At 44.4% G+C, this 19,018-nt stretch overlaps 1 protein-coding gene and 1 long non-coding RNA gene across 3 annotated transcripts in view; one reads left to right on the top strand and one right to left on the bottom strand.

Annotated features, from left to right (window-relative positions):
* Positions 1-19,018, bottom strand: part of LOC310833604 — a 221,273-nt gene that overhangs the window by 56,793 nt on the left and 145,462 nt on the right. The gene's annotated exons all lie outside the window — the stretch shown is intronic.
* CACNB4 (calcium voltage-gated channel auxiliary subunit beta 4) overlaps positions 2,806-19,018 on the top strand; it is a 133,467-nt gene continuing 117,254 nt past the window's right edge. For both annotated transcript variants that reach the window (XR_014557656.1, XM_083710319.1), the window contains exons 1-2: positions 2,806-2,975; positions 3,221-3,304. Coding sequence is in view for 1 of the 2 variants with exons in the window: in XM_083710319.1 (XP_083566445.1) it covers positions 2,919-2,975; positions 3,221-3,304 (141 nt within the window). In the remaining variant the exon portion in view is untranslated. The remainder of the gene's footprint in view (positions 2,976-3,220; positions 3,305-19,018) is intronic.

The following is a 19,018-nucleotide window of genomic DNA, read 5'->3' as shown; positions in this document are numbered from 1 at the left end:
GAATGACTGGTAACCTTACGTTACAGGACCTAATACAGTGCTACCTTGGTTCTAAAATGCCTTGGTACTCATACACCTTGGTTCCCAAACACTGAAAACCTGGAAGTAAGTGTTCTGGTTTTCGAATGTTTTTCAGAAGCTGGACGTCGGATGCGGCTGTTGGCTATTGTTTCCAGGGTACCTGCACCAATCAGAAGCTGCGCCTTGGTTTTCAAACATTTCAGAAGTCAAATGGACTTCCGGAATACCGTATTTTTCCTTCTATAACACGCAGATTTTTTCTTCTAAAAAGGAAGGGGAAATGTCTGTGCGTGTTATAGAGCGAATGTGTGGTCCCTGGAGCCGAAAAATCATGCAAAAATCAAATCGCGGCGCTGCACGCTGCACGGAGAAGCGAAACCTGAAAAGAGGAAGCGGCTGCTTTCCTGCATTCTGCCTCAGGGTCTTACTGCCCACCCTCCTCTGTTTCGTTGCTGTGTTTGCTGAAACGGAACAAAGAGCAGGGAAAGCCCCTCCCCTCCAGGCAAGCTCCGGTGCTGCTGGGGGAGAGGGAGAGAGAGGGGGGAAGGGAGAGAGAGAGGGGGGAGGGGGAGGGAGAGAGAGAGGGGGAGGGAGAGAGAGAGGGGGAGGGAGGGAGGGAGAGAGAGAGAGAGAGAGAGAGAGAGAGAGAGAGAGAGAGAGAGAGATATGGCTGGCTTGGGTGGGGGGAAACTTTTGCCTTTCTTTCCTCCCTCCCGTTAAATCCCTCTCCTGCATTCTTAGCCAGCTGCTTCTCTGCACACCCCTCTAATGTCCCTTCTTTGTTTTTCCTTCGCTCCCCACTTAAAATGTGGTTACAAAGCATGGATCCTCAGGATCTTTGCATTGGGTCACCCCAAATTCACCATCAGATCACATAGCATGTCCATGGCTACATCCTGCACCAAAAAAATCACGCACCCACTGTTGCCTGGGGCTGCAATGGTGCAAAAATGTGGTTAAAAAGCATGGATCCACAGGGATTCTCAGGATCCTTGCATTGGGTCACCCCAAATTCACCATCAGATCACATAGCATGTCCATGGCTACAGCCTGCACCAAAAAAATCACGCACCCACTGTTGCCTGGCGCTGCAATGGTGCAAAAATGTGGTTACAAAGCATGGATCCACAGGGATTCTCAGGATCTTTGCATTGGGTCACCCCAAATTCACCATCAGATCACATAGCATGTCCATGGCTACAGCCTGCCCCCCCAAAATCACGCACCCACTGTTGCCTGGGGCTGCAATGGTGCAAAAATGTGGTTAAAAAGCATGGATCCACAGGGATTCTCAGGATTTTGGCATTGGGTCACCCCAAATTCACCATCAGATCACATAGCATGTCCATGGCTACAGCCTGCCCCCCCCCCAAATCACATACCCACTGTTGCCTGGGGCTGCAATGGTGCAAAAACGTGGTTACAAACCATGGATCCACATGGATCCTCAGGGTCTTTGCATTGGGTCAGCCCAAATTCACCATCAGAGCACATAGCATGTCCATGGCTACAGCCTGCCCCCCAAAAATCACGCACCCACTGTTGCCTGGGGCTGCAATGGTGCAAAAACGTGGTTACAAACCATGGATGCACAGGGATTCTCAGGATTTTTGCATTGGGTCAGCCCAAATTCACCATCAGATCACATGTCTGTGGCCACAGCATGAAGCACAAAAATGATACATCCACTGTTTCATTCAGAATGTTTTTCCCTTGTTTTCCTCCTCTAAAAACGATGTGCGTGTTATGGTCAGGTGCGTGTTATAGAGCGAAAAATACGGTACATTAAATTTGGCGCTTTTGTATTTTCTATTTATTTAGTGTTTTTGCTTTTGAGGCTTTTTCAGTTAATTTGTTTTTGTGACTGTGTGGAACCTAGTTCAGCTACTGATCAATTGATTGTGTGATTGAGGAAATGAATAAAAGCCCCCCATCTAAACGACGACTGTCATCAGCGCAGGTAAGTAAAAAATAATAATTTTAATTTTTATCATCTACAATACGGTCTTATTTTATAGTACAGTACAATGATCATTGCTTTCATTTTATGGATCAATTGCCTTGTTAGATAGTAAAATTCAGGTTAAATTGCCGTTTTAGGGGTTGTTTTTAAAAGCCTGGAACAGGTTTATCCATTTTGCTTGACTTTCTATGGGAAAGCATGCCTTGGTTTCAGAATGCTTTGGTTTTGAAATGGACGTCTGGAACGGATTAAGTTTGAGAACCAAGGTACCACTGCATCTTTAAAATACAGTGGTACCTCGGGTTACATATGCTTCAGGCTACATACGCTTCAGGTTACAGACGCTTCAGGTTACAGACTCTGCTAACCCAGAAATAGTGCTTCAGGTTAAGAACTTTGCTTCAGGATGAGAACAGAAATTGTGCAGCAGTGGCAGCAGGAGGCCCCATTAGCTAAAGTAGTGCTTCAGGTTAAGAACAGTTTCAGGTTAAGAGCGGACCTCCGGAACCAATTAAGTACTTAACCCGAGGTACCACTGTAATGTGTGTGCTTGAGGAGCGACGTTCTAGTCGGGGGTGGGGGAAAGATCCAGGGATTTGGTGGTGTGTGGGCAGGTGGGTGCAGGGGCGCCGGGAGGATTCCCAACCCGTCTCTGGCTTTCGCGCTGCTCTGCTTGAGCGCTTTGCAAAGTGAGAGAGCGGCTGCGGGAGGGGGGGGGGGAGCGGAGTGCAAAAGCAGCGCGGTCTCTTTAAGGATCCTGCCGCTCCGCCAAGCAGCGCCCCGCGCCGCCGCCGCCTCCTCCTGCATCCCCACGCGCACGCAGCTGCCAGGCGCGGGCAGAGCGGCAGCCGGAACCATCCGGGGCGGCGTGTCTTGCAAGGCGCTTGGCGAGAGCCCCCCGCCGCCGCCGCCGCCGCGCCCTCAGGCTCGCAGCATGTCCAAGCACCCATCGTCGTACGGCAAGAACGGGCTGGCGGACCCCATCTTCCAGGTGCGGCCGGCGGCGCGCTCTCCCGTGGCCTCGGGGGGTGGGGTGGGGATGGGGCTCGGGCGAGTCCTCGGTGCTGCTGGCGGCGTCGAGGGGGGCGTCGTCGGAAGAGACGCCTGTCGGGGATGAGAAGGAGGTGGGAGGCGGGGGAGAGCGAGCAGGGAGGATGAGGCGCGCCAGGAGCCGGGGGTCGTGTGAATGTGGCGCGTGTCTCCTAAAAGGCTCTTCCCCTCCGCTCGGTTTCCCAGGGGAGCAGAGGCACGGCGACCCGCAGGAGCCGCTTGAAACGGTCCGACGGGAGCACAACTTCCACCAGCTTCATCCTCCGGCAGGTAAGGCGGGAAAGGAGGCGCTGCCTGCCTCGCCCGACGGTGCCAGCCCTTTGGGGGGAGCCGAGGGCGCCCAGTCTTTCAAATGCCATCTCTTTATACCTGTTCCTTTTGAGGCCACCCTCCTGGCACCCCTCTTCTCAAAGGGGCGAGTGAGGGCCCCGTCTTGCTTCTTTTTTCGTGCTGCAACGTTACTTTGAGGGGAAACAACCACCCAACCAGTTGTTTAATTTTCTTTTTTTCCTAAAGTGCACAGCGAAGAGAGTTTATTCAGCGAGAGGGAGGCACACGCGCACATGTGCGTGGGTGAGGTACCATTGTGTTTCTTGGGCACAGGCTGCCTTTATCCCCCAGGTTCTTGAAAAGCCGTTTCTTAGGCACAAGCCAGTTTTGGTTGGAGTGGCGTTTTTAATGGGTGTTATGAAAAGAACAAGGAGCCTTTCTTTTTTGTTTAAAGTACAGTGGTATTGAGCTGTGGCAACTGCATAAAAACCTGGATGCAAGGAATTGCAACCAGGCGGCTCGTTTTATTGATTGTATTTATTTATTCCTGCACTTACATCCCACTTTTTCCTCCAAGGAGTTCTTCCCGCTCTCCATTTTCTCCTCACAACAATCCTGTGAGGTAGGTTAGGCTGAGAGAGACAGTGTCAGGCCCAAGGTCACCTAGCTGAGCTTCATAACAGTGGGGATTCGAACCCCTGGATTCACCACAGTGGAATTATAGTTTTGGGCCAAGTCAGTGGGACATACAACCAATACGAATGGTAACTTGTGGGGTTCAGTGGCAGTTCATGTGGCTGCGTCCCACTCTTCTGCTTTTCCACCTTATACAGATTGAATGTATTCATAGCAGACAATTTACATGTGAAGGGGTTTGCTAGGAGCCTAAATGACAATACTGCATTCTGTGAGCTGTGTAAGAAAATATTTCTTTTTGTTCTTTGCACATGGGCCAGTTGGTGGTTTGGGCAAATGAAGTTCCCCAGCCTGAGCCTTCTTCCTGTTTGGGTGTTGTGTTAGGCCTGTTCAGCAAAAAGTCTGCATGGATTGCAGAAGAATGCTGGAAACTGAGAAGGTTTCAGCCCTTGGTATTGGGGATTCTGTGGCTCTTGCAACCTGTGCTGTGCTAAGAGGAAAGAATGAACGCCCCCAAGTGCAGCTGGCCTTTGCCTGGTCACTGAGGAGCTCCAGTCAGTTCACATGCATCTGGAATTAATGGGCAATGCAAAGCACAGGTTGTGGTGTCCTAGAAGCTGACGTGCTGGGGGGCATATTTTTTCTTTATGAAATGGTGCTGCCTATTACTGGCTTAAATTTTGTGTGGGGGATGTCAGTCTTGAGTGGATTTATGGACAGGGCTATATATCCACAAGATCAAAACGCTGTTCTGGTTTGGCTGGCTGAGTTTAACCTGTTCCTGGTGGGGAGGAGAGTAAGGAAGGATGAGTTTTTCTTCCTTGGACATATATTTTCTTGACTATGCAATAAATCTCCATTTGACCTCACCTTGACCTTTAATATTTCAGACTGGACACACCTGGATTCAAATGCACGTTTGCCCACGCTTAGAGAAACAAAGGAAGTTAGATATTTGACCCTAAGGGCAGAAGACAGCTATCTGTAGGCGGGTTAGACAAAAGGAATCCACTTTTATGTGCATTACAGACAGAAATAAGACACATGACCCAGGGGAGGTGAATTGGAAATGGGTCTGGGACCTTATATAGGAAAGTTGCACTATCCTTTCCCGTAAACTGGAAGCGGTGTGGATTTAATCTCTTAAATCTTTCCAGTCTGTAGCATATTCCTTCTATGCTGCTAGACAGCAGTTTTCAGTTAATTCTAGTGGCTGTCTTGTTGGATTCTTCTCTTCCTTAGAGAGAGAGAATGGGTGAGCTGTCCTGAGCTGAACTAGGTCGTATCCCATCGGCTTGACTCCGTGATGTACTGATCGTTAAATTTAGACTCGAATGCAGGAAACTTCTCTTTTACTGTCTTGCGTGCTGTGAATGTCTCGGAGCACCTTTGTGTGTAGGCACCTTTGTGGTATGTGCTTACATGCTATGCATGGATCAAAAGGATTGTGATTCATTCAGCATGCCATAGGGAGTTTTGCATCTCTTTCTCACGTGGCAGTTTCCCAATCTTAACCCTGACAAACCTCATTTGAAAGTGAGGGGTGTTTCAAGATAAGTTCGTGATCTATGATAGCAGGTTGGAAAGAAAAGTCAATATTCCATTGGCTGTGCCTTGAGTGTACCTAAAGAAGCTGCTCTTTGGATCCTAGCCACTGTCAAAAAGATGGTATTGGCTTTCCCAAATAGTGGAACATCTGTTATACCCACTTCTGCCAAGTGTTCGGCCTAAAGAAGGAACTTTAGGGCTTTACATGCTGTTTTATGTATATCGTGGAGGGATGTGTTGTTTGGAGATCTTTTCATAGGTGTAACTTGCATACTTTTATATGTTTGCAATTATATGCTGGGCATGATCCAGCCAGTTAAGCACCTTTTAATTTCACTTAATTCATTCCCAGCTAACTGTGCATAGGTCTACACCCTAAATCCTATTGCTTTCATTTCGATTGCTTAAGTTTATCCTTAGAAAAATGCTCAATTTTGATTATATTATGGCTGTTATTATTATTATTACAGGTATGTTATTCACATTTGTTTTTGATATCACTATCTTAGTAATTATTTCTATATCTTCTTAAAAGAGCTGGGCTGTGTTCATGTTAGAAATCTTCTGTGAGCATTTTTTGTTGAAGCAGAACATGATGGTAGTAAGAACTTGAAATCAGCACAGCATTCTTTGGGGTGGTTGTTTCCCCCATAAGAAACAGACTTAGGACAGGAATAGTACAGGTGAGAAGCACATTTTAGCCATATGCTCCTCCACCAGACTATGGCCATGCTACTTGCAATGGCAGAACGTTACACCAGCTCTGGATCTGGCACAAGGAATTTCAGTGAGAAGGGGATTTCAAAAACAAAATGGTCAACATTGCATCCAGGACTACCTTGACTTTATTGCCATAACAGAACGTGGCGAAACTCGGCACCAAGTCACAGCACACCACCAGCAATCTGGTCGCCCTCCTTGTGTGTCCTTGCCCCCCCCCCCTCCGCCGGTTGCTTGGCAAAAGAGCCTTTTCCTCCTTGCATGGTTGTTAAACCCTTGTCCCATGGAGGGGCTGTGGGTGGGTTTTTTCAGGCCCCTGAGGAATCTATGTGGGTGCTATGTTGGCTGGGCTCTGCTTCCTCTCCTGGCAGTAGAAGGGCCATCCTTGTACGCACCACTGGGGGTTGATGGATGAATGGCACTGTGTGTGATGATGCAGGGGTGTGTGCTTGAGAGCGTGTCCCTGTTGTGTGAGCAGCATCAGTGACATAGTTTCTGAACAGTGAGGAGTGCATTCCTCAAGCTCCCTTCCTTTGAAAGTTACTTCAGGCACAGGGATCTGCCTTATATCTTCTGCCGTGAAGAATCCTTCAGGTTCTATTTACCGTACTCTTTTTCGTCCTTCAGCACACAATTGACTTGTTTGTCATCCAAAGGTCCAACAGCCTCCCTTGCTAGTCTCTTGTTACTAAAGCCTTTAAATGTTGTTGGTGGTCTTTTATGTTTTTAGCAAAAAATATTTTTTAGCATCCCATATCGTCTGCTTGTATTTCTTTTGTTGAAGTTTGTGTTCCTTTTTGTTCTCCTCCTTTGTTCAAAGTCTTCCATTTTCTAAAGGAAATCTTCCCTCTGATAGTTTATTTGACTCTGCTGCCTAACTGTGCAGGCATCCCCCTGGCCGTTGTGGTACCTTTCTCAATTTGTTGTATACATTTTAACTGAGCTTCTAATATTGTGGTTTTAAACACCTCCCAAGCATTTTGGAGAGGTCTGACCTTCTAGAGTTGGCCTTTCAACTTCCTTTTTACCAGTCCCCTCATTTTTTTGAAGTTTTCTCTTTTGAAGTCAAATGTGATTATATTGGATTTTCTTGGCAATTGCCCACTTACATACATATTGAAGCTGATAGTACAATATCAACCCTTGTGTTTTAGCCTATAGTGCTTTGGTCTTTCTGAATAGTTGTCATGTATCCCTTCACTCTTGATGCCTTATTCTAGTCCTCCCTTACCTGAACACTCATAATAATAATCCTTTTCCACCTTACCCCAGAGGGGTGATTTGTTCTGAAGTGGACGCTGCTGCCAGTCCCCTAATGACACCAGTTTAAAACCTCATTTAAATAAAAAATATGATGATGTGTCAACAGTCTGATTACATTCTGCTTTGTACAGGCCTGGTTTATCCCAAAGCAAATCAAGCAAATGAGTTGTTTAATTTCTCTTGTGTTACCTTAATTTTATACCTGCCCCCCCCCCCTTATTGCATGTTAGAATCCATGCTCTTTATTTGATGCCTATTTTAGGGATCTGATCTTTGAACAGTATTTTGGAACAAAATCCTAGGAACATGTCTCATTAAACTGATTGGGCCTTACATCTGAGTAGGCATGCATGGGCTTCTGCTTTTAGGCAGTGTTCGAAACAGAGATATGAAAGCTAGGAGCTAGGTTATGGGTCCAATGACAAAATGTCTAGGGACACTTTTTATTACAAGAATACAAAGCTGAATATGAATGAACTGCAGCTAAAACATTATGTTCATTTTTCACATTATTATTATTATTATTATTATTATTATTATGGAATAATATTTTCATCGGAGAAATGTTGGAGGGTATGCAAATGTAGGAATGGACTCATATGCCTTTCATGAATCTTGAAACCCTTACTAACTGTGATTCAGACACAAATGGCACACCAAGTACTGTTGAGGTGCTCTTGCCTTTTTGGGGATACAGAAGTATGTAAATCGGTTTGCAGTCCAGGCAGTGCAAAGGTTTAGCATCCCCTGGCAGTGTACATTGACTTAAGTGTTATGCCAGATGTGAGCTAGGAGGCAACTGAGATATGAAAGCTAGGAGCTAAATGGCACCTTCAACCCAGGTTATGGGCACAGCAACGGAATGTCTAGGCGCTTTTTTATAATAAGTATACAAAGCTGAAAATGAATGAACTGCAGCTAAAATATTATGTTCATTTTCACATGGTCTAGTCCTTCCCCTCCCAACCCCGCTAATATTCTTAAGAGTGTCTCTTTTCTAGTCTTCAGAGAGTAGCTAGAAGTGTGGGGGGGCAGTGAATGATTTCCTGGAAATGCATTTTGTTTGGATAGCAGGACCTGCGTGTCCTGAGTTCAGAATGTTAGTTGCATTGGTGAATCTTGTGAGACCAGTAGGCTGCAAGAGACGCACATACAGTTCTACTTAGCCTTTGTGATAGGCATTCCATTGCTTTATAGCTACTGTCATTCCACAAAACAGAATGACAGCGATGCCAAGCTGAACAATTCTCAGTTTTTATTGGTGGTTTGTGTGTGAGAGAGGGAGAGATGGACATCATTGTCAAATGAATTATAAAGAAAGGAAGAAAAAAGAACTGGCAACTTAATATAACCTTCTGTCAAAAGCACTGGGATGGCTGCATCAAAAATTAATAAAATGAATTTCATTTCAGCCCATAATAAGGGGAATGATGTACCAGTCTGGCAGACCTTGCAGAAAGGCTCTTGGGCTCTTTGTGCATCAGTCAGAAGGATGTGCTCAGACAAAATGCATGCTCTCTTCAGGTAGTAGTGTGCAATTTCCTTGCCCTCCCCCCCCCCCAGAGCTGTTTAACTACAGCTTGTATTAAATGCTCTCCTGTGTGAGCAGAGAGCAGTCATGTTGCATTTCAAGGAGCAGATTTCAAAGATGCTCTATAGAACTAATAATGTGTATTGTTTTCATGAGTGTACTCTTAGAGTGGCTTTCCTCAACCTGGTGCCCCCCAAGTGCTTTTGACTACAGCTCCCATCATCATGTGCTGGCTGGGGCTGATGGGAGCTCTCCAAAACACCTGGAGGGCACCAGGTTGGGGAAGGCGGTTCTGAGCCAGTCACCAACACTCTTGAATCGGAAGATCCTTTTCAGGAGCTTGGCTGTTTGATAAAAACTGATATCTAATTTGCTCACAGTATTGAGAAGGTGTTTGGAGGCCCAAATAAACTGAGTTGAGCAAGACTGTTTAGTTCGCATGTAGCAGTTTGTTCCCTGTTTTATTTTATTTTTTCCGGAAATTGCATACAAATAGCCATTATCTTGGGCTTGTGTAGAACTCAGTAAGAGTTCAAAATTCAATTGAAGTTTTCAGTTTTGTACCTGGAAGGAATGATATCATTACCCACATAAATGAAATTCATCTAAATCCCTCAAATCTCCAGCCTCTGAAAATTGCTAGGATGGATACGCGAGCTTGGGCCCCTAAGTCCTTGCTGGATCAGGCTGCAAATGTACTGTCAAAAAATATATATATATTATGTGCATACCAGAGTTAGAAAGACGGGAAGACTTAAAGGAGACATGTCGGTTTTCAAGCACTTGGAAATATCTTTGTCTGTTGAAGGAGCATTAGAGACCTGAGTTGATGCCTCAAAGAATTGTGGGAGCTGTAGTCTGTTAAGTATGCTGAGAGTTGTTGGGAGACTCCTATTCCCTGTCCAGAGCTATAATTTGCAGAGTAGTTTTTCAGTCAATCCCTCTTCACAGGGAACTCTGTCAGGGGAAGAGAAGTGGGGAACCACTACTGGGAAAGCCATGTTGCTGAAGCAGAAGACCTTGTTCAGGGGTTCTGGTAATGGAACTCTGTTGAACTGTATTTGCCTGGGCATGGGTGTATCTATCAATTTTGAGTTTTCTGTTGGTAATTTCCCCAGTCCTTTTAGCTCCCTGTATTCCCACATCGGTTAGTGATAAATATTTTTTTTTAAGTCCTTGTGAAAATTCACCAGCATTTTCGTGTGAGTTTCTCCTAATACAATACCTTTTGGTGTGTTACTTTCCACTAATACACACATTTCTTCGCACCTCTGTTTTTTGTACACTGTATTCAGCTGCAGAACTGCGTAGCAAAATCCAAGGATGTGCCAGTTTTGAAGGAGGGCTGTGCTTCACTTCACATATTGTTTCATAAAACTGTGAATTAAATAAGCTGGGCTTTAAATGATAACCGAATCAGATTTCTCCCTCTGTGTAGCCCGATGGTCAGGGATGATGGGAGTTGTAGTCACATAACATCTGAAGGGCCCCATGTTAGCTCATCCCTAAGATAACTTTGACTGCAGTTGCCTAGATCTGATGATGCTGTTGGGAAGGAAGGAGAAGAGAGCATCTTGCAACTCCAGGCTTCTGTGATTCAGTGTTTGTTTGCTTGGCTAGGCCTCAACTGCCTGTCCCTGCCACATCTGAATTCTATTCCCTCTGACATGATATGTGTCTCAAACGTTCTCTCTCTGCGTTTCACAGTTTGTTCAGCATCTCATGTTTTTGAATCCCTGGTGAGCTGCTTTTCCCTCTGAATTGCTGCAAACCTGATAATGCACGAGCGGCCCGGTGAGAGATACTGGCGAAGCCACGTAGACATCTGTTGTGAAGGGAGCACAGATAAACACTCATAAATTTATCATCTTCATCTCGCTAGCCCAGGGGCTTGTAGCTCTGCTTCTAGTTTAAAATAATCTGTCTCTTTGTATATGTGTACATAATGTGCTGTAATGTGTTGCGGCTTTCTTTTTTTAGAGAATACTTCCTCTGCTTCCCGTTTATTTACTAAAAAAAACCTGCTGCTTTGGTTAAAGTGGTCTCTTGTAGCATATGTGCTGGGAATTTTTTGCTTTTATTTTTCTAAAAAATAGCGTTAACTGCTGTTCTACTTGAAGTAAAATTTAAGAGGGAAACGCTATTGACCATTTCCATTTTTAAAAACAACAACAACACAGTAACCACCACCCACTGCAGCACACAATCTACTAATAATCTCCGTATTGTAGAAAGGCATTTCTGTACTTCTAAAAAAAAAATTTAAAAATTGAAATTTGTTCCCCATTCTTCAGCAATTTCTGCTCAGGGCTGCTAGTGAGTAGTCCATTAGAAGAATAAAGCAACATAAGACAACAGCAGGAAGATAATTATAATAGCATAGGTTAAAAACTCCTGAGAATGGCAAAAGTGTAGTAAATCAACCGATTAAACAGTCTGGGAAAATTAAAAGATATTTTTCTCAGTGCTAAAAGGATCAAAGAGTAGGTGGCAGGTGATCCTTCCTGGGGAGAGTGTTTGAAAAGCACAGCACCCCAGCCAAAAAATCACGTTGTCAGAAGCCACATCCTTCACTTGTTTATCTGGGCTAGTTCGGCATTCACAAGACCATAACCAGGGCAACACTGTTTAATTGCTTGGATTATCTGTTATACAGATATTCAGAGTAGACTCCTGCAGCACGCAGTGTGTAGTGCTGCTTTTAAAGACCAGAAGCATCAGATGGTGTAGAAGGCAACCTCCCAGTTGCTTGTTGGGGGCCAAGTGGCTGGAGCATTTAACACCTCTTCTGCACCAGCTACACTGATTGCCAGGACATTTTCAGGCTGAATTCAACATGCTGGTGATGACATTTGAAGCCCCCTAACTGCTTTGAACCAGGCTATTTGAAGCATCGCCTTCATCTTTATAAACCTGACCAAACCCTAAGATCAGACACAGAGGGTGGTGTGTGCAGGAGACAGGGCCTTTTCTGTGTGGGCCCCAACCATATGTTAAGCCCTTCCACCGGAGGTTTGTCTGGTTCCCTTTCCAGCTAGTTTTTAAATAGGCCCTTGAAAACCTTGATGGTTTCAGCCTGGTTTTAAACTGATGCTGATTTTATCCTTTATAGTTATGATTTCAAATGGTTTATGTTCTTTTGATTTGGAATATTCTATTAATGATGCTGCTTTAGCCAATCGAAAAGTATTATTATTACTATTACTATTTATTAAATTTGTATACTGCCCTTCATACAAAGATCACAGGGCAATTCACAACATAAAAATATGATATGAGAACATATATATTATTACTTTATTTATTTATTATGTTGACAACTGCCTTAGGAAGGTTTTTATCTATCTATCTGTCTGTCTGTCTGTCAATCAATCAATCAATCAATCAATATGTAAGACAAGGCAGCTTTGTTTCCTGAGAAGGCCCCAGAATTTGCATCTTCCATCCCTGCTGTTAAGTTGTGGGTGAACATCAGACGACACAGCGATTCTTCAAACCACTCTTGTTTATTCACAGGCCAGAACAGAACTGAACTGAAGGGTTCAGCCAGCCTGCTTATATAGAGCTCCACTATACCGCAACAGTAACAACTTTCTGTAACTATCCAATCACTGAACGTCACTTTCAATCCCTTATTTGCATATGTGGACCTGAGTGAAAACTATCTACAGTATCCCCCTGCTGGCCAAAGGTGAGAACTTCAGTACATAACACCTACCAGCCTGGAGATGTCAGTTGCCAACCTGGCGCCCAGAAATCTCCAAGTAGTCGTAACTGGACCCGCAATAGTAGCAAAATGTGTCTGGTGCCTGGGGAATTTCAAACACTGAACTCCACACATTACAACAAGGCTCCAGGGTCAACAGAATCCCAGCTTTGGGGCAAATGTCAGAGTGGTGGGAAGATGCCATTGATGGGTAAGAACCTGCAGGTGCTTGGTGGGCTTAAGTACCCCTATTTCAACACAAATGCTGCCCCTTAATTTGCTGCCATGCACATTTAGGGAACATAAGTTTGCTGATGTAACAACAGTTTCTTCCCGAGGGAAGCAGACAGAAGGCTGTTTTGCTTCCTTCAAATGTTAAGGCTTGGCTACAAACCTCTTTTTCATATATAAATAGCAAATTGATCAGGTACGTAAGAAGCCATGTGTAAGAGGCAGTTTTAGTATGCCCATTATATGTTTGGCATCTTCGCACTTCCTGTAGCAGCATAGCTGTAGTCTGGATGCAACTTTGTGTGCTTCTAGATGAGTGTTTATTGTGGGATTGATGCTTTGCATCCATGCAACTTCTTTGCAGAATACACAAAGAATCAAAGAGTTGGAAGGGACTATGAGGGCTATCTAGCCCAACCTCCTGCAATGCAAGAATAATTCGTCCAATGTGATGCTCGGACCCGTGACTCTGAGATTAAGTGTCTCATGCTGTCCCAACTGAGCTATTGTTGGCTTCAAACGTACCAGCCATGCTCCCCAAATTATATTTGGACTTTCCCTTCCCTGCCGGAAATATTACAAGTTTTTTATTTATTTATTTTTTAAAAACCCACCTTGTTGACTGTGATCCATTTGCAGTATCTTAATCAATTTGCAAATTAAGCCCACTAGTCTAGAAACACCCTTGCGTGTCTTACGTGGCGGAGAGCAATTGCTGCATTTCTGTGCATACAGCTTTAACCTCTGCTCAGCCTGCCAGCACTTACAGTTCCTCTTAAGCTAATGCTATTTTTGTGGCTCAAGACAATGGTTTGTACTTTGCCAGCAGCAGAGGCAAGCAGATTCAGCAACCAAAGCTAATCCCAGAACTGCGCTGACACAGTTGATGCTCCTGCACCAGTATCAGATTTGGCGCGATGGCTGTTCTGTGTTTTTGAAGTTTCCATTTCAGGGCTGCGCAAATGCCTGCCAGAAGAGGCAAGGGAAACAAATCCGCATTTTCAGCTTTCTAGTAGAAGTTAGCATTCTAAAATATATACAACACAATGCATTTTGAAATGGGAGGGGCAAATCCAGCAATGTAGGCACAGACAAAACAGCTACAGTAAAAATAATAATTACACTTTAGCAAAGGAACTAACTTTTTTAGACTGACATGCTTTCTCATATTTTTAACATGAATAAGTTTATTCTTAGGGGATGTTGAGAAAGCAACTTTCCAAGACTTTAGTCCAGGGGTCAGCAAACTTTTTCAGCAGCTGGCCGGGCCACCGTCCCTCAGACCTTGTGGGGGGGGGGGCTGGACTATATTTTTTTGGGGGGGGGAATGGACGAATTCCTACGCCCCACAAATAACCCAGAGATGCATTTTAAATAAAAGGAAACATTCTACTCATGTAAAAACACGCTGATTCCTGAACAATCTGCGGGCTGGATTGAGAAGGCGATTGGGCTGCATCCGGCCCACAGCCTTAGGTTGCCTACCCCTGCTTTAGTTCAATCTTTTTGGGCACTGTGCTAAGGGAACAAAGCAGGTACTTGAGGTGGTGAGGAAATATACTTTTCTATGGATTAGTGGCACAGCTCCTGCTTCAGCCCACAGCATTCTTAACAATCACAGCTGGTTGATTCTTATTTTTATTTTTTTGGTGATTCGGAACCTGAATGCATTACAGAAGTTGCGTAGTTAAGAGGGGATGAGTCTGATGAAATTCGTGATGGTGTTTTCTCGATCTTAGTGCCTGTGATGATTTGCCAGTCCCTGGGTTGAGTGGGATGCTCACAGTCATAAATGTAATAGAATGACTCATTGCCCAGTGAGGACATAACATTTCTGGCTTGCTCAACTGCTGCAAGCCAGGAACAAGTGCCTGGAACTTGTACTTCCCCTTCCTCTTCCACAGATGCAGATCCTTCTTAGTTTAAACAGCTGTTCCTTGGGAGAAATCCTACTTGCCTAATGGAACAACCTCCCTTCTACCTTACTCCTTACACTGGGAAGAAGCAAACCACGATTCCCTGTCTTAGTGTTACATCCAAACTAGGGGTCATTGCTTGTTTCACTCTAAGAACAAACAAAACCATATGAGACAAAAAACAACAAAGCCCTGAGACCTCCGGGTATAGGGCAGTATATAAATTCAATAAATAATAAAATAAAATAAAATATCCCTGGTTTGGATGTAACACTAAGCCAGGGATCATAGTTTGTTTCCTCAGTGGTAAGGAGAGAAATAGCCTAGAAAGGAGCATTCACAACAAGCCATTAACTATTGCTTATTGTGGTGTGTGAACTGGGTCAATACATATGTGGTGGATTTAACAGGTGACTGTAGGTTTTAACATCTTTTAAATAAAGATGTTTAAAAATCCAATTTTTATTTCATGATTGATTTTTTAAAAAACCCACCTTCTCCTACCAAGATGAGCACTTAAAGCTCTAATATAGGCTACCCATAAGTATCTGAAGTAGATTCTCAGCTTAGTGCTTGTTATAGCGTATGGCTTACATGTACAGGGTCCCAGATCTAATTCATGGAATTTCTTTCTTTCTTTCTTTTTTAAACACACTCTGGAGGATTTGTGTGGGCAGGCAGTTTTCTCTGACAGGTGATGCTCAATTAGTGTGTTAAAAGAGGGGGAGGGGGAGCCCACAAGGGACAAAAGTCAATTATGAACATTCTAGCACAGAAGGGGTATGTAGGTCATCTGAATGCATCCATATAACTTTGCAGATTCTATACTCATATCTTACAAACTGACACCAGGTGCAACCATGATGTATTAGTGGAATATCTGTGCCCTAAAAATACAGTTTATCACCAAAACAAATGGATTCTGTAAAATGATTGTTGTGGAACCGTTGTTTAATAAACACGAGACACCCAGCGTCTGCTTTATTGCGAGAGCTGCCGATTAACTAGTGAGATGTTCAGCAAACTAAGGAGCAATTTCTTCATAGGTCATATTGATATACCAGAGTCAAGGCCATTAAACCTTTGCTCTCATGTGCACACTGTTGCATAATTTAAGGAGAAGAAAGAACGAGGAGACTGGAATTAATAGCTTTTTTATGAAAGTGTCGACAAAACAACTCTACCAGTTGAAACCAGTAAAAGAAACTGTAGGCACAGAGCAAACAGTTGATCGTGATGTTAGACATTCCTCTTCTCATGTGGTGGAAAGCAGGAAGGATGGAGGGAACGTGCAGCTGATAAAATCCTAAAACTTCTTGGGGATTAAATAGAGCTAGTGAGCCAACCGGGCAACAACTAGAGCTATTGGGCCTAGTTCAAACTGAGATTGTATCCAAGGTTGTGTCCAACATGTGTTCCAGGGAGAGATTGGCAATGGTAGGCAAGTTTGTCTTTTGAAAGCTCCTTTGCCACTTCTAATCTTCTCATATTGCAGAGCCCCTATGTTAATGTCCATGTAGTTAATAAAATTTGAAAGCCATGCTAGTCCCCCTACCCTGAAGCAATATATCCTGCTTCTAAAGCATCTCTATTGGATATCTATTCTCAGGGCTGGCTCAGTTGCTTGGCTGCCCTTCCTAAGGTTTCTCCGTTTTCATTTTTAGCCATGGGCATGTTTAGAATTGAGCATAGTTTGGCAGGTCAGCAGTACTGGCTCACGAACTGGCTTTACTCCCACTCCAGCAGAGGCATGGCTAAAGTATTCTTTAACAGCTCCTTAACTTCCTGTGCACCCAGCATGTATGATTGACAACCAACATTTCAGCAGAGCTCTCCCCTTAGGTTGCACATCTTCATTTAGGTTTAATGGCCGGTCCCAGAGACATAGATGTGTATTTTCCTACTCTATTATCTGGGCAGGATGCATAGCTTAGGATCCAAAGGTGATGAGCTGGCACAAGGGAACTTGCTGCACCCTGGGGATGGAGTGGGCTAAGGTGGCAGCAGACCACAAGACAGTGCCCCTGTAGGAGCCACACCGCCTCCACTGCTGGTGGAGGAGTTGCTCTGGTTTCCAGTAAGATCTTGCAAGATCTAGTGCACTCTGAGATCTCATGAGATCTTGCTGGAACCCAGGTAAAGGAGGCTTCAGCAGGTGACGCAGGGCGGGATGACACTTTCCCATTTTGCCTCAGGCAGTGAAATGGGATGTGCCACCCCTGGGATAGGGATTCCTTGATTTTTGGCCACTCCTGCTGTTCCTTGCTGGTCTAGAGTTTTCCATCCCACAATAATGCATTTTTTTTTTGGTGTACCTGTGGTGATGGTGGTGAGCATTCATTGAATTCTTTTCAAGGAACACAAAGTTCAATTCTCTGAACTTTGTGCTGTTCACAGAATGGAAGTTAGGATCCAAGCCATCGACTTCAGGAGGCAAATCAAACTCAGTGACCTTCGTATGGTGCTTAGTCTTTCAGTGAAAAGAAGAAGAAGAAGAAGAAGAAGAAGAAGAAGAAGAAGAAGAAGAGTTTGGATTTGATATCCCGCCTTTCACTCCCTTTAAGGAGTCTCAAAGCGGCTAACATTCTCCTTTCCCTTCCTCCCCCACAACAAATACTCTGTGAGGTGAGTGGGGCTGAGAGACTTCAAAGAAGTGTGACTGGCCCAAGGTCACCCAGCAGCTGCATGTGGAGGAGTGGATACTCGAACCCGGTTCCCCAGATTACGAGACTACCGCTCTTAACCACTACACCACACTGGTGTATTTTTTCGTAAATTTATTGTGTGTAGGTGTTCTACAGGTACCGTGAGGCAGCAGAGCTATGCCGGACATTATGCACCTTCCTAGCCCCCAGCTTCCACATGTTGACTGTGGAAGTCTGCACAGGTGAAACCTGTGCAGATAGACCTGTACATAAACTGGAATGCGGATTGGAAATGGAATGCTCCATGCGTATGAGTCTAGATGTGTAGGCTTCACATCTGTACCCTGTAGACACATGCCCATCAGGGGTAGGGCCAAGGAGTCATGTGAACTTGCGGAGGTGGGGATCAGCAGCATATTCCTTCAGACCCTTTGTGCATGTGGAGTTTCCCCACACAATTAACGCATGAAGGGAGCTTTGGTGAATATGGAATTTGGGATGAATTAAGTCAGAATCAGCCCTGAGTGCTCACTGGAAGGACAGATCCTGAAGCTGAGGCTCCAATACTTTGGCCACCTCATGAGAAGAGAAGACTCCCTGGAAAAGACCCTGATGTTGGGAAAGATGGAGGGCACAAGGAGAAGGGGATGACAGAGGATGAGATGGTTGGACAGTGTTCTCGGAGCTACCAACATGAGTTTGACCAAACTGTGGGAGGCAGTGGAAGACAGGAGTGCCTGGCATGCTCTGGTCCATGGGGTCACGAAGAGTCGGACACGACTAAACGACTAAACAACAACAACGTCAGAATACAAGGATATGAACTTGTGTTTCTGACGCTACACGCTAGGTGTTGTGATATTAGGGTGCATAATCTAGATAGCCTAATTTGGAATAGCTATTCTTAATTTATGTGGGGGTTTTTTATAGTAATGAACCAGAGAGTCAAAAGACTGGTGCAGAGGGTAGACGCTTTCTACGGTTTAAAGGCATGCTAATATGTGAAAAAGGGCACTAATCTGTTATGACATAGCATGAAGCCAAGCAATCCTGTTCTCAAGATCATTTAGTACTCTGAGCCATATTGCCACATTAGCAATCAGGATTATGAAAGAATATATGTACTTGGTTCATGAAAATGTCAAAGTTGAGAAGTAGGATATAAATAATAATAATTCAAGAGTGGTTGAAAGTACTGCTCCAACAGGTTTGGAATGGATGTGCTTTTGGTCCTGTGTTGTTGGGTTGTTGTTGTTTTTAAAAAATACAAATTAAAGCATGCTTTCAGTGACAGAGAACGAATGAAGGATGGGATGTTTTTCAAAGACGCCCACTGTTTATGTTATAAGACTGCAGCAGCTATCCAAATAGTCAGTTAACTGGATCTAATAGTTAACGCTGCACCACTGCCTGAGGTCACACCTGTACTTTATCTGATGGTGGAATTGGCCTTGCAGTTGCTCAGAAACAATTCAGAAGGCCACAGTGGGGAGTGCTTTGCTTAGCTCCATGTCCATC

This window comes from Podarcis gaigeae, assembly GCF_964106915.1.
Source record: "Podarcis gaigeae genome assembly, chromosome: 1".
In the NCBI taxonomy this organism is placed as follows: domain Eukaryota; kingdom Metazoa; phylum Chordata; class Lepidosauria; order Squamata; family Lacertidae; genus Podarcis; species Podarcis gaigeae.
This window is presented reverse-complemented; position numbering and strand designations above follow the sequence as displayed.